Source organism: Lissotriton vulgaris, unplaced genomic scaffold (assembly GCF_964263255.1).
Source record: "Lissotriton vulgaris unplaced genomic scaffold, aLisVul1.2 SCAFFOLD_581, whole genome shotgun sequence".
Lineage (NCBI taxonomy): Eukaryota > Metazoa > Chordata > Amphibia > Caudata > Salamandridae > Lissotriton > Lissotriton vulgaris.
The window spans coordinates 833,879-850,635 of NW_028255144.1; the positions used below are offsets into that span (position 1 = coordinate 833,879).

General features: G+C 43.3%; 1 protein-coding gene across 1 annotated transcript in view; it reads left to right on the top strand.

Annotated features, from left to right (window-relative positions):
• The window catches only part of LOC147659215 (centrosomal protein of 135 kDa-like), a 548,924-nt gene extending 536,772 nt beyond the window's left edge, over positions 1 to 12,152 (top strand). The window contains exon 20 of the mRNA XM_086951883.1: positions 11,397 to 12,152. Coding sequence (XP_086808009.1) covers positions 11,397 to 11,421 — 25 coding nt within the window. The 3' untranslated portion in view covers positions 11,422 to 12,152. The remainder of the gene's footprint in view (positions 1 to 11,396) is intronic.
• The last annotated feature ends 4,605 nt before the right edge of the window (positions 12,153 to 16,757 follow it).

Consider the following 16,757-nt stretch of genomic DNA (forward strand, 5'->3'; position numbering starts at 1 on the left):
AAAAAGTCTTTGGTGTCCCTTATGTAAGATTTTAACTTTATCACCAAAGGGAACAGAATGTTATCAACAAAGCGTGACATTTTCTCTGTTAAGCTGCCAATGGAAGAGATAATTGGACGGCCAGGGGGGTGTTCCATGTTCTTATGTAATTTGGGGAGATGGTAGAAGGTGGGTATCATGGGGGTATTGTTTCTTAAGAAGAGATGTTCATCCTTACCAAGCATATTGAGGTTGTACCACTTTTGTATTAGTGTCTCATATTGAGTGATACTAGTTTGGTATACTGCATTTGTACATTCCATATAGAAGTTCCTATCTGCAAGTTGTCTCAATGCTTCTTCTTTGTATTGATCTCTACTCATTAAGACCACGTTTCCCCCCTTATCAGAGGGCTTGATCACCAAGGATTTGTCGTTGATCAAACCCCTCAGCGCTTGGCGTTGACATTCAGTGATGTTCTTCGCTGAAGTACGGTGTTCCGCTTTTCTGTACGTTACAAGGTCCTTCTTCATGGCCTCTGTGAATACATCCACGGCGTCCCATGGCGATTGTGGCACAAAAGTTGATACAGGTTTGAACATGCTTTCCTCTCTTTCTTGCTCGACACCTTGGAGGATAGCTCGTTGTGCAATAGTTAGATTTTCAATATCATGTTCTTGTTCATGTTCTTGTTCTAATCGTAGGTCTTCGAGTGTCTCAATAGCCGGTAGATCTCTGCTACTGAGGGAATTTGTTTCAGTCACTCTGGTGCCTTTTTTATTGCTGTTTTTTAAATAGGGACGTAGTTTGAAGTGTTTATGGAGCTTCAACTTCCTAGTAAAGCGAAACAGATCTAATCTCGTCTGTGTATTCAAGGTCATTGGTTGGACAGAATGTGAGACCCAGGCTCAGAACTTCAATTTCTGCATCAGTTAATTTTTTAGATGTTAGATTGACTACTGTCAGGTTGGCTTGACTACTTGGATCTCGGTGGTCAATACTCATTGTTTTTTGTTCGCCTGGCGGTTGGACCAACGGGAGGTTCTCGTATTGCCTCTTCCTCCTCTTCCCGCCGCCTGCCCTCCTCGTCCTCTTGTTGCTGTCGATGTGACATCTACATCTGGCGGTTTGTTCTTGCCGCCCCGCAGCCAGGAATTTTTGATGACTTCGTACTCCTCCTGAAAAGGAGTTCTCTTGGGTCGGGCCCCTTGTGTAGCAAACAATGCTTCTTGGATTCCCGGGTCACAGTGCCTTCGTTGTTCGTCTCCAGACTCATTTTCAGTGAGATCAGACTCTGAGGTGGCAGGCTCTGTTTCTGGCGTTACACCTGCGGTGGTGGTCACGGTCACTTTCTGGAGAGCCTTACGGGGAGCATCATATTTCTTGGCGTACGTCAATACGCGTCCCGTATGATAATCGTTGGCATCGCGCTCGTATTTCTCTTGCTTGCGCGTTCTTATTTTCTGTTTGTATTTTGCGAGCCTTGCCTTCATCTGGTCTTTCATCTGGGATATTAGTACTTTCTTCCCAGGGTCCACTTTTTTCTCAAGCTCCTCATTAATCAGATCGATTTCTGCCAACGCTTTCCCCCTATCGCTCCAGGCATACTTTACAAGAATTTTCAGAGTGCCTTCGCAGTAGGCGGCAGTGTGCTCGAACCAGTCCGTGAGCAATTGGGGATCCGGATGTTCATAGGAGGGTACCGCATGGACTCTCAGACCCCTCGGTACTCTCTTCTCTTCCACGTAGTTCGTTAAGCTTGTGGCCTCCCACCATTTGCGCACTTCGCGCTCATGGAGTCTCTCCAACTTCGCGAGTGTTTCTTTAAATTTTCGATCCTGTGGTGCTTCTTCCGGCGTTGTTGTAGTTGTCGCCTGTGTGGGCATTCCCTTACACTTGAACATATCTTTTGCTGCATTAATGCGCTCTGTATCGGAAAACATGCTGTTTCTCGTAGCAGTTGCACATTTATTATTCAGCAACTTTAGTGCATAGTTCCCTTACACCTTGAGACCTCTCAGTACTACGGACGTTCTGTTATCAATACCGCTATGTTTTACGCTCATACGTAAAAGAAGGAAAAGAGAATCGGCTCACCGGCTAGCGCGTCTTCCGCCAGGGGCTCCAGAAGCAATCCAGCGCTCTCCTTACGTCGGCGCCCTTGCCGGATTCGTTATACTCCTTAAGTGATGGTCCAGCGGCTACAACGGTGCACAGCGTAACTCCTCCTCGGAAACGCTCGACTCCCACGTATAACTGTGCACTCACGAACGGGTGCTGCTAGCGACTCGCGGGAAACCGCATAACGTTGCGCTCGAAACTCTTCTTAGTTTTCAAGAAAAGAGGCAGCACTCGCGGGCTGAGAGGTATCACGGTGAATTTAATTTCGGGAAACAAAAAAGCACAGACGCGTTTCGGCGTAAGCCTTCGTCAGTGTGTCACTCGTGACTTACAAACAGCAAGTTAAGTATACTTGTTCACAGGCATTGACACTGACATAGGACAACACCCCTGTGCACCACTGCGGGCGCCATATTGGAACGGTGTTCTATCCATTGCAGGGGTATGATACATAATAAATACGTAAGATGTAACGTTACAGACATTGTTTTTTAAATGGGTTCAGAAACATGGACAATGAAGTGCCATATATCCATACTAATATAATAAAGAGAGAGCCCAAACCTTTGAGGCGGGTAATCTCAGGAACCACAGCACCAATCACAACACCCAATACAGCGTTGGAAAGGGCAGTTGCAGCAGAAGGACATAGGATATGCAGACGCCCACCATATACATTTAAAAGGTAAAAGAACAGTGCCAGCAAAGTAGTCCCTTGTGGGCGTGTCTGCGTTGTGCTGTGGGCGTGTGCTGGGGGCGTGACAAAAGCTGGGGGCGTGTGTTACGTTCCGCCCTTCATGCCATGTCTCATATCATGTGCTAATCCCACCCTGCTCCCTTTAAATACCCCTGCACCCCATAATTATAGCCCACCCTTACTCCTTAAAATACCCCAACACCCTTAAACACTAACCCATCTTAACCCTATAAATATACCCTGTACCCCAAAACCCAAACCTATCCCTAAACCCTAAAAATACCCTGTACCCCAAAACCCAAACATAGCCCTGAACCCTATAAATACCCCTGTACCTCAGAACCCAAACCTACCCCTGAACCCTAAAAATACCCCTGTACCCCAAAACCCAAACCTAGCCCTGAACCCTAAAAATACCACTGTACCCCAAAACCCAAACCTACCCCTGAACCCTAAAATACCCCTGTACCACAAAACCCAAACCTAGCCCTGAACCCTTAAAATACCCCTGTACCCCAAAACCCGAACCTAGCCCTGAACCCTAAAAAGAACCCTGTACCCCAAAACCCAAACCTACCCCTGAACCCTAAAATACCTCTGTACCCCAAAACCCAAACCTAGCCCTGAACCCTAAATATACCCCTGTACCCCAAAACCCAAACCTAGCCCTGAAGCCTTAAAATACCCATGTAACCCAAAACCCAAACCTACCCCTGAACCCTAAAAATACCCCTGTACCCCAAAACCCAAACCCAGCCCTGAACCCTAAAAATATCCCTGTACCCCAAAACCCATACCTATCCCTAATCCCTTTAACTACCCCTGTACCCCATAACCCAAAACTATATCTGAACCCTTAAAATACCCAAACACCCCAAAACATACACCTCAGTACCCCAAAACATATACCCTTATAGCCATACTTACCTTATCCAAACATTAAGAAAAAAACATGCTTTTACCATTCATGCATTTACAACGAATTTCGTTGTAAATGTATGCGTGGTAAAAGCATATAAAATGTAATGCCAAGCGTTATAATGGCATTGTGGAGTCATGGTACTTTCGTAATGAAAGTATGCGGAGTGATGGTATGCGGAAAGGAAGTTGCAGAATAATGGGTGTTAACCCTCCCCCGGTAAGTACATTGGTGGCACGGCGGCCCACATCTCCAGTAACATACTCATATTTTTTCACCACCCATTTGAAAAATGCACAGGTCTCTCTCATTGATGGCCAGCACCGACATACACTTTTAGACACACCTCCCGCCACAAGTTCTAGAATTGCGAACTTTAGAGCTGGGGAGCTACATTCGAATCTCGGCATCAGCTCAACATCCTGTGATTCCAGGCAAATTACTTTGTCTCCCCGTGCCTACCACAAATGAATGTGTTCTTCTGTAATGTAAATTGTGCTCATGCTATGTTGTCGAGTTCGCGCTATATAATATTGCAAGGAAAAATAAAGTAGGGAAACTCGAGTTCACACACTACTAAACGCGCACTCTTAAGTGCATCAGCAGTGCTCTGTGAATCGGAGCGTTTTACAGGCCTGTCAAGAAATGCTATCAAAACGAAATCCTACAAAGCAATATACTACTGGCCGGTAGTAATTCATGCCCGGACAACGTCGGGACGGGCTGCTAGTATATATATATATAATATATATATATATATATATATATATATATATATATATATATATATATATATATCTTTTTTCAATAAACATTTACATTTATATTATCAATGTTATATTTTCCACTTAGGGCCCGATTACGATGCGGTTGGTAAGGCCTCCTAACGGCAAAAGCTACGTCCGAATCGGATCGGGAACGTGTCTTCTCGACTGACTCGGAAAGTTTTCCTACCAACCGAGTGCAATGCAAGTTAGGCATTCGGAATATCCCAATCCGTACTTGATGGCATTCGGACTGACCGTGCCGTACGGAGCAGAATTGTATGTCTCTACGGGCTGCATTTCCTAACGAGTACGATGCTGGATTCAGACAGCCTTTCCTAATCGTGCCGTCCGACTTGAATCAGCAGTCGGAATCAGGCTGTGGGGGCCCGTAGCGTGCCCCCTTGCTCCCGGAGCCTTCCCTATCGGGCCCGTGGGGGTACCTATGGGTCCCCCTTACCAGCCATGCACAGTGTGGCAGGCACCAGGAAATGCACGCCATAGGATGCCTGATTTTCCCCAGCCATGCCTTTCTTTAATGGGAGCCTATGGATTCGCCCGACCGACCAAGTACGATGCATCCGGATGCTTACAGATACTATTCGGTCGTACTCCCATTGACTTCAAGGGAAGGCTATGTTCATGAGTGATGTAATACATGAGGTCGTAAGCAGTGCATTGCGGGAGCATAAGTTATAGCTGGCTGCGGTAACTATAACTGCTGAATTTCTATGGTTATGTGCATGTAAAATGTGAACCTAATATAACATCCCTGTAAGTGAATTTCTAAGGTTTTTCAAGTTCTACTTCCTAACTATAATGTCCGTGTAACCTTTGGTTTTTCAGTGAATATGTATAATTTTACACGATGGTGGTAGCCACTCTGCAGTTATAGATAGGGTTGCCCAGAGATAGGAATTTTTCAGATATTTGTCGCTTAATAACTTTGCACCCATTTGACAAATGTCCGCAAAACGTTGCAGACATATTGCACCAGTTAAATTGGTGGGGGCTAGAAAGTTTTGCTTGGTCTGGTCAAGGAGGTTTAAAGAAAAAAGAGTCATTAAAAGCACACTTGAACTCCAATGCATTTCACATTGACTTTAGGCCTGGGTGGAGTACGGAGTTCCTCAAGCAGCGAGTGCTTTATGTCGCGCTGATTTTTAGTGCCTGGTGTTTGTCCTGCACTGTTAAATCAACGTGAACAGCACCATGCATAGCGCAAGAGGGCGATGATATTCTACTCAAGCAGCAGCTTCCTCAACGTGAATGGAAGGTTTCTCAATGAGAATGGTAGCGACCATCCGTGGCCACCGATGTTGAGAAATCTCGCAGGGAGGTCGTCTCAAGTAAGAGTTTCTTCGCTCGCCAACTTAACGTTGGCGAGCGGAAGTAATGAAAAAACTCTGCTACGTTCCACCGAGTTTCTTGGAACTCGGTATGGGAAAACCTCTGCAAACTCCGCAAGCAGAGAACATTTCACGCCCAGGCCTAAAAGACTTGTGTATTTCACATTACCTGAAAACTGTCAGTCAGATTTGGATAAAATTGGGCAGGAATTGAAAATGTTGGTGTGCAGATGATTTTTCTGAGGTTGCTTCTAAAAAGGGTGAGTATTTTAAGAGTTATTAGCATTTTAAATTCAGTGATATCTGTTAGCGCAGTAGTTTCGAGGTACTACCATGCTACATAGTGATCACAAGTGATTATCTGATTGGATAATAACTGTTTTTACAAAAATCGAAGGCAGCCATGTTGTTTTAAGGTGACTTTGCCAGTGTCCTAGCTTACAGCCTTAATTATAGGAAAGTGTTAGGTTTCATATGTATTCCCTACCTAGTATCACTTAATTTAAGTGGTAATAGGTAGAGAAATATAGTTATATCTGTATATTTAAAACAATACTACATAGTACCGCAGTACTCTGTAAAGATTGAAAAAAACACCATAATACACAATATTGCACAAATATAGTATATTATCCTGTCTTTACAATTTTTTACATAATAAATTATGTAAAAAAAATCTATGCATTACCGCAGTAATACCTAAAATTTACCACGTTACTTTAAGAAATAACCTACAAAATATATACATTTGGTAATAAAACAGGGTGTGTGCAATGTACTACCAGAATACTGCATAAACCTGATATATAGATATATAGAAAATCTTACAAAAATGTCCATACCTATTTTCATTTAAGAAATGGTAATAGGTTGGGAACAACAATAAAACCTACTACTTACCTATGTTTTTAGGCCCTAAGCCTAAACAATTCAAAAGTCTACTAAAAGGATTATTGCTGCTTTTGAATTTTGTAAAGGCACACATTAGCCAGTTACACATTAGCTTGTTATCCTTGTATACCACCGTATCCCACTAATTTACCGCCGTATACCATGGCACATTGTATCACTAGGGCACAAATTTGGGATTCTATTGTGTTACCCTTGCGTTATACGCAGTGTTGCAAGGGCAGCTCAATACTTATGTAACATATAAAACACTGTGCAAAGCCACCAAACATTGCACAACTTTGCTTGGTGCATGTGCAAAATGCAATGCAGCGTAAGTCGCAGCCTTGCATTACTCTGCACACCATAATCTGCAGTCCTCCAAAATGTCAACTACATGTGTACCCCTCTACACTGTATGGCACTACACTATACATCACTCGACTTTTCGCTATTCCACTGTATGCCACTGCATTGTACATCACTCCACAGTACTCAACTCCACTGTACGCTTTTTCACTCTACGTTAGACCAGTGTACACTATTCCAGTATATGACGCTCTACTTTACGGCACTCCACTCTGCGCTATTTGATTGTATGGCACTGCAGTACACGCTACTCCACTGTACAGGACTTAATTTTTACTCCATTCCATTCTATTCTATTTCATTGGACGACACTCTACTATATGCTATTCCCCTCTGCCCCACTCCACTGCAGTATTTGCTCTCCATTGTACGCAATGCCACTGGATGCAATCCACTGTACCCAGCTCCACTGTATGCTACTCGACTATATGCTATTCCGTTGTACACTACTTCATTGTACGCCACAGCACTCTATGCTATTCTACTGTGTGGCATTCCACTGTACGCCACTCTAATGTACACCAAACCACTATACGACACTCCATTCTACTCTAGTCCGTTGGATGTCACTCCTTTGTTTGCCACTCCACTATATGGTATTCCAGCCTACCAGACGCCACTGTACACCACTCCACTGTTCGCTACTCCACTCTAAAACACTCCACTGTACGCTATTTGACTTTCTGCCAATCCAGTCTTGTACACTCCAGTGTAAAATATTATACTGTACGGTAATCTAGTGTATGCTATTCTACTGTATGCTACTCCACTGTACAGTACTCCACTTTACACCACTACAGTGTATTGCACTGCACTGTATGACACTCTGCTTCCCTTTCTAGAACTACACTCTATAAAATTATATTGCACTTTATGGCACTGTAGACAACTCTACTACACTCTATACATGTACACTCCAGTGTCTAATTCTACGGTCTAATCTATGCCCGTACACTTCGTAGTGCAACACTCTGTTCCACTAAACAACTCTTTTCAATACTTTACAATACAGCCCTCTACGCTACTATAGGGGATACCACTCCAATTTATAAGAGTTTACTCGACTATACACTACACAACTACACTATAATCCTCTCCACTGAACTCTACTCCACTATATGAGGTTTTACCTCACTCTACAGCACTCCAATCCAAAACAGGTCCAATCATGCTCTCTGCTCAGCTCCACTGTACCCCACACTACTGTACACTATACAACTCCACTCTACAACACTCAACTACACTGTTTCACACTCTACCCCACTACATTCTATCACACTGCACTCAATTGCACTAGACAATGCTCTACTCTACGACACTCGACTACACAACATTCACCTTCATTTTACTGTTTGACACTCCAATGAGTGATATCTTGATAAATAACACTCAATACTACGATTTGAAACACACTTTTATCAAAAACATAAAAAGCATTGAAAAATTCTTTGAAAAAAGCAAAGGTTACGGATAAATTATAGTTAGTAAAACATAATTTATTCTATCCATACATACCATACTTACACTACGCAAACATTAGACATTCTAAAGTTATAGTAGTAACTTTAATTTACAATTTACACACCACCTTCACATTACTTTACTATAAGTCTCCAGTGGCAATGAGTGCATAAAGTCTATGCAGTGGGAGGACAGGCAGTAGAAACAACAAAAATCGCACAGGTTTTCGCAGATTATCTGAGAGACCTCTATGGTGGAGTGGGCAGACAGAGACGTGTCCTTGAGAGATTCCTCAACGATATTCAAAACTGGGGACAGAGACAGAGAAGCTCCCAGATAGTGAAATACAGGAGGGTGAGATTGTGGAAGACCTAATGCGGGGTAATAAAACACTGGCCCTCAATATCCTACCACCAGAACTTTTTTAATGTGTGCTTTGCCAGACAGTGATCCAATCAGAGCAATGCTCTATGATTCCAAGAAGGACAGCGAGCTGTCCAGAGACTTTGGACAAGCGATAAACGTCCTGATTCAGGAAAAGCCCCCTGACCTTTTTGCATGGTACCAACAGATATCTCTTCTTAATGTAGAAACTAACAGGCATATGCATCAAAGTAAATACTGGGAGCAAAGGGGCAGATTCTCAGAATCTGCCCCTTTTCTCCCGGTATTTTTGCATTTGGGATGCATCATCCCAAATGCAAAAATCGCAATTTAAGGAATCTCTAAATTGAAATTCCTTAAATTGCGAATGCATTTAAGGAATCCCAAATTGAGAATTCTTAAATGCAATGCATGAAAGTTTAAAAATAGAGAATTCGCTAATAGGAGTAGCAAATTACCATGAGGTTGAACTGCATGGTAATTTGCTAAAACTTTGAAAAAAGCACTTTTGTGCATTTTTCAAAGTTTCATGTTGCACACACACATGTCCTTAGGGCATGTGTGTGTGCAACATATGTGCAGAGATCAATTTCAGGGGTGCAATATGGTGTCATTTTGACACCCTTGCACCCTTGAAATTGCATGAGCAATTTGCGAGTACTTACTGGTACTCGCAAATTGCTCATGCAATCTCCAATTCATTCCTATGGGCCTGCAGGCCCATAGGAATGAATGAGACAGCATTCCTTATTTGCGACTAGCAATTTGCAAGGAGCAATTAAAGAATGTTTAGAAATCGCTATTTTAATAGCAATTCCTACATGCATAGGCTTTTGCTATTCCTAAATAGCAATTCCTTAAAAATCGCTATTTAGGAATAGCAAAAGGCTACGTTGATGCATCTGCCAGTTTAGTGTTTGCCAAGGTGTTAGCGAATCGCCTGATGCAAGGGATTCACACTGTTATAGCCCCAAACCAATGGCGCTTCATGCCCTATAGGTCCACAAAGCACATCCTAAAGCTACTATATAGGTGTTTGGCGCCTTAAAGGAGAATTCGGGAACCAGCAGTGCTCTTATCTTTGGATGGCCAAAATCAGTTTCACTCCATTTATCAGCCTTAATCCTTGAATTAATAGGACCAGTTGTCGATTACATGGTGATCCGATGGAGTCATTGTTCTATGCCTTTTCACATGCAATTGTTTAAACATAGAATGTGAAATCTCAATTAGTTTGTTATTGAAGATCCAGAAAATTTGTAAAATAAAAACACTTTTGTTACTTTTAAATCTGAAGTTTTCTAAACTAGAAATATGATAAATGATTCAGATTAGCATTTGCTGCTTTTCTACCTACTGTTGTATGAGTACGAGTATATGCGTAGTTTTGTGTGATTTAGTTGCAACTGGCTCACTCTTCAAAATTAAAATAAATGTATGAAATCTTTGTGGCAGAGTAATGACCTAAACAAAGCTGTTCAGTAAGGCACTATTGTCCTGCCGGAGAGCCACTTTTTGACGCTCTGGTGGTGCAATGTGCCACTGGCATATTTATAAGGCCACGTAAAGCCACGTTACGTTGTTTTTCATGGCCTTATAAATATGTGCCCATTTGACGCAGAAAAATGAGTGGAATGGGTGTTGCAGGGGGCGTTCCCAGCAACATCCATGACTTTTTGACACTGCCACAGATTTACGAGAAATCGTAAGTCTGAGGCAGAACCAAAAACGTACGCCTCCCCAGGGGAGGCGGAAGGGAGGCACAATGAGGAGAAATATTTTTATTTCTCCTCGTGTTTCCTCTTTCTATTTGTGCTGCATTCTGCAGCACACATAGAAAGAGATAAAAGCCTCTTGTGTTTTTTTTTCCTGCACAAAAATAATCATCTCCGCAACGCAGGCACCCTCGCACCATGGTGCAAAGGTGCCTGCAGTGGTGCCCATCAGCCAATTGTGCGCCGGCACAGGGGGAAAGGACAGGAATGCGCCGTATCTAATAGATACGGCGCATTCCTGCTCATTTCTTTTGATGTAGGGCAGTGCAGCAGCAAGGCCTGCTGCGCTTCCCTACGACAAAAAAATCCCATAAATTATGCCCATAAAGTCAAATAGCACAGAGTTGCTGTTCCTGTACATTAAGAGCAAAGCTGCATTCTGGGAGTCCCAAGACCATTTATTGCCATCCTTCTTCCTTAATGAATTCAACACAGAGTGCACCTCTTTGCACGCTCATTATTTTGAGATGAAAAGCACTGCAGTCTGCCACCAAGCACAGATGCATGTTTTATCCTATGTGTATATTGTATATCTCCCTGGTTCACTCTCATTCTTTTTTACTAATTCCCACCATAGCTGTTGACATGTCCTGTGCTGATTAGGATGCAGCACAAAAAACCCTGGTATTGTGACTGTAAACCATAAAAGTGTTCCTACTTAATGTCTATCTACTTTGCCTTTCTTCACAGGAGCTTTCTATACAAGGACTACTAGCCCTTCCTAGATGACACTTGCAAAGATTCTGCGCATCCTGGGAAGATTTTCACGTTCAACCTGCACGAGAAGTTTTTTTTATTGTGGTTTGTGTAAATCATATGATTGACTGTAAGAGGGAATAGAGATTTCATATTATTTATTTTAAAATTGCGTTTTTGACTTTTTAATGGGATGTAAATGTAATACCACATTTCAATTATTTAATTGTCATTGTGCCATTTGATAAGACACTGGGCAATGACTGGTCCAGGAGTCAAAGTAATGATATGTAATGATATGCTTTTTTTCACTACTGAAGAACTGGCATGTGTAAAGGTGTACAGAAGAGCAGTAGAAATAGACATAGACAAGCAATGATGTGTATTTCTCCAGAGTCAGATGTGAATACATGCCACGGTGGTATGGTAGGGGATTTGTATTCTGAGGGTTAAAGGTTTGCTGTGTATCAAACTGAGTCACAAATTCAAAAACAGAGTTGAAGTACATATACCTTGTATAGTGGGCAAAATGTTTATCAGTGAGTGCAAGAAGCATACATTAAAAATGCAATATATATTACAAGTTAAGAATAGTATTATGTGAATTTCTATTTAATTACCTACATTAGCTTTTATTTTGTATTGCAGTGTTTTTATTTGAAAATGTACAGTAACAAATTATGTGTTTTTACTAAGAGATACATTTTCCAGAATTTAAATAAATTCATTTCTTTTATGAAATGTTTTCGGTATGTCTTTTTGGTTGTTGTTTTTTTTGGTGTGTCGTAATTTTTTATTGGGTATCAAAAAGAAAAACATTAGGGCGACAGGCGCACAACGTAGTACAGAAATGGAGATGTTCGCATGATGGATACATCTATACTGCAATGGGGGTGAGGGAAGGGAGGAGAAGTTCAGGGAGGGAAAGGGGGTTGAAGGACGGGGAGAGAAGTTTCGAGAGGGAAAGGGGGTTGGTGGATGGGAAGGAGAAGGGGGTAGCATAACAATATAAAGGAAAGAATACGTCAGATATATCATCAACATGAAAATTGCAAGAACTCGGACATCTTAATATGCAGTACTCTGACTCAGTGCAGTGAACATCATAGATCAGTGTGTCTTTTAACACACTGGAGACTTCTATTGTCAATGTATCAATCGGGTTAGGCAGGAGCCACCGTTTTTCACTTAGAAAGTGAAACATGGTGAAAGAATCTCGGTTGGAATTCTTTGTAAACATTTCTGTAACATTTAGGGAGGTTAATCTGTTCCTCAGAATTGTGTATCCACGTGTAATGTTTCAAAGTTCTAATATATGCTAGGTGTGTAGGAAACATGATTTGTTGTTAACCTGTATATAATTGTTAATATTGAGGTCTCCTAAAAACCTGAACCAGAGTGTGGGTCTCTTCTGAGTTATTCCCTTTAAAGTATGTTGGTGCAACAGGATTATAGTGGAGACAGAAGGCCTCACCATGTCAGCCTTCCATTTGCGTTGCAATATGCAGCGACTGGTAGCCGTTTTGGTGAACAGTGGCATCTACTTGTCTTACGGCTGCTTCATCCAGTGGTAAGTATTTCTCCAATCGGTGATAACGTCTCTCCTCCAAATGATTTGATACTGTGGTTATTATTACTACTAAATTAGAGTCCCAATAAAGATATTGCTGTCCTTTCTGTGCATACCTGAGTTTCTCCTTCCCCCTGCCCCTCCATCTGGGGTGCTGTACCCTCCTCTTGGTAGTGGTACCCCCAGAAAACGGAACAGTCACGGCTCCCTGAGCGGTCACCTCTCTCTGTTCCCCTGACACTGAGGGCAACTCATTCCCCATAATGCAGTCTATGGATATCTAGGGACCAACTATGACCCTCCTCTGGGTTCCTCACCACCCCACTCCAGGGATGCCGGGGCCTTAGGGCAGAAGTAGTCTGCCCCTGGGCCTGCATCACTCTACACACCTGACCAGTGTATCTTCTGGGGAAATTAGCCTTACCACAACCATGTGGCTTCAGTGTATCTCAGGGCAGTGACTGGCACCCCATTCACTTTCACCTGGTGGAAGTGATGACTCACCCTCAGGGATCACCAACTCACCCTCTGAGTCCATTCCCAGCTAAGGTAGATCATGGCATGGTCTATGACCTGCCCCTGGGGGCTACATACTCCTAAGGCCACATTGGCCTGTAGAGGTACAACCAGTTGGTGGTGTCTTGGGACAGACAGAGTTCCCCTGATTGTGTCCTAGATGGGAACAATCAAAGCAGCAGGCTGCAAATGGGGTGCCCTGTGCCACCAGAACCTCCTCCCTGTTTCTCAGAGGGGCCATGGGAACCCTTTCCTTCCACTCACCCTGGAGCCTGTCTGTGTCTTCCTTGACCTCCCTCTCACTCTGCTGGGGGTAGCTTGATCCATTCTCCTTGGGGTTACAGCCACATACCTTCTTTTAAACCCTGATGCTGATCCAGAAGTCCGCTTCCCGAGCAAGCTCCCTGGGTCAGTGAGCTAACTATCAATTAGGTGTTGGTGGGGATCTGGAAAACAAAGACTGAACATGTACCCCCTTGCAACCACATTGTACAGCCCCTGATAATCTTTTACTTCACTGCCCTTGACCCAACCGTTCAGTGCATGTAAGAAGAATCAACACATTCCACCTAGTATCTGACTGTCCCTGAACTTCTGCCTATACTTCTCTGGCATCAAACCGAATGTTCTGATCAGGGCTTCTTTCATAGGAGGTACCTAATCCTGTCACCTGCATCCAGGACCTGTAGGGTGTGCCTCCACTCACTAGAGATATGCCTCCACGAACTAGCCCCACAATCCCACTCAGGGATCTTGTGCATCTGCAGGGCAATCTCAAAAGCATGAAACCATATATGTGTCATCTCCCACCAGAAAGTCAGGCACCAGACCCTTCAGGAATATGGACCCTCTTGTCTCCAGAGAGCACTGAAGAAACGCTGCCACCACTGGACTCTACTTGATTAGCTCTGATGTCCAGTTCCTTTAGACTTAGTTATTTATTTATTTTGAGAGTTTTATACAGCACGAACAAGACCCTGGCGGTTATCAGAGCGCTTTACAGGGGAAGTGTCTCAGTTACGTAGTCCATGTAAATGACTTAGGGTTCAATGCAAGTCAATGATGGCATGGACATAATCTCCTAGGTACATAGTTATATGGTACATAACAAAACGATCCTAAAATAACAAGCAACATGTAGTTACACTATCTAGGATATCTGGATGGACAGTAGGCATTCTAAAGTTCCATATCGAAGATATGTTGGGTCGTAACTTATCAGTAATCCAGGCTCAGGTGTATTTAGCCATGAGAAGCGATTTTACTTCTTTTTTGAAAGATGCAGTAGAGGGAATATGCCTAGTTTCTGGGGATAGATCATTCCAGATTCTGGGCGCCATCCCTGAAAAGGTTTGTTTGTATGTTTTCTTCTTGTTGAATCTTTGCGGTTTCAGTAGTAGGTTTTTAGGGCTTCTTGAAGATCTGACACCACATGAGGGCGACAGTTTCTTTGCCAGATATCTGGGTGCATTGTGATGAATGGCTTTATGTGTAATACATGCTATTTTAAAATTAATTCTGGCTTCAAAAGGTAGCCAATTGAGAAATTTTAGGTCAGGGGATATGTGGGAGCTTCTTTTCAATCCAGTGATAAGTAATGTAATGTAATGTAATGTATAGGCATTTATATAGCACACTACTTACCCGGAGGGTCCCAAGGCGCTTCGACCGCTGCAAAACCCTTCCTGGCTTCCCTGAGAGATGGTCCCTTAATGGGTATCTCCAGGGTGAGACCAGGCATCCCCGGTGGTCTGGTGGGGCCGTTAGTGAAGATGAGGCAAGCTAATGCCCAGAGTTGCCGAGTGTGATCGCTGATCAGAGTGGGCACCGAGGCGAGAGAATTATCGAGTCCGCTGACCCTGGTCCAGAAACCTGCGGCGCCGGGAATCGGACCCTGGTCCCGGGCCGTCCTCTGCTCTCGGGTCTGCCGCCTCTAACCAGTGAGCCACACTACTTCACTTGTCTCGCTGTGGCGTTGATTGATGCGCTTAGCAGGGCTGTTGTGGCTTTGGGTAGGTCGCAGAGACACTCCCGTAATCTTCTCTTGGGATGACTAGGGCTTGTACTGCCAGCTTGAAGTCCTTTTCCGGCAGGGAAGGTTTCAGCTTTCTCAACGTATTTATCTGAAAGTTTGCTCCGTTTGTTGCGGTGCTAATGTATTTTTGCATATTGAGGTTTCTGTCCAGTGTTATTCCCAGCGATTTCACGGAGTCCACAATGATAGGTTGGCAGTTTAGTGCAGAAAGGTGTTTGATCCAGCCTTGCATTATGGGTACTTGGGCGGTAGGGGCGATTAGGAGGAATTCGGTTTTGAGGGCATTCAATTGTAGATGGTTTTCAGCCAGCAAAGTCTTAGTTTTTCCAAGTAATGTGTTTAAGTCTGCAGGGTCAGCCATAGGTTTCTTTAGAATGGGGGATACCTTCCCGGCTTTGAGGGTGTCTGGGATGCAACCTTGTCTTAAAGAGTTATGTATGATCTTGGTCCAGAGAGTTAACAGCAGCGGGGTGAAGTCTTTTACGGCATTTGCTGGGAGAGGGTCAGTGAAGTGATTGACAGGGTTCAGGGCAATAAGCATTTTGTGAATAGATTCTTCGTTGTAAGTATTGAAGGATGACCAAGACGCATTGTTTGTTAGGTCAAACTTTGATGAGCTTCGATGTGGCGCAATTGGGAGGGATGGTGAAGGGTTCGAATGTGAGGCAGAGTGTGTGATTAGATCATTGAGAAGGTCCTTCTTAATGCTGTCGGTCTTCAGGGTGAAGAAGGTAGCAAATTCTTCACAATTGGGCTGTGGGCCTTAGATTGAGTTTTAATTAACTCAAAAAGTTTTTTGGGCCGATTTTTTTGCCTGGTCTAATTGGTGGCTGAAGAAGTCTGCTTTGGTGCGCTTGATCTTTCTGTAGTATGCGTTTCTCTTCTTCCTTAGTATCTTGAGGTGAATGGCAGAAGGATCAGATCTCCATGTGCGTTCAGCTGTTCTTAGGGATCGTCTGTCCTCGTTGAATCTTCCATTGTACCAAGGCTTAAAATCTTTTGTGAAGACTCTCTTTAGTTGCAGGGGGGTACCTCATTTAGTATCAGGTTCATGGAATTGAAGTAGTGGTTGGTGAGATCATGAACTTCAGATATCCCGTCCGGGGGAAGAAGTAGGTTATAGCTGGAGGTTGTGATTATGTTAGAGTCACTGTTTTTCATATTCCTCTTCCATACTTTAGGTCTTGTGGGTTGAACCGAGTTGAGTTTCACAGTTTCATTGATGAAGAAGGTG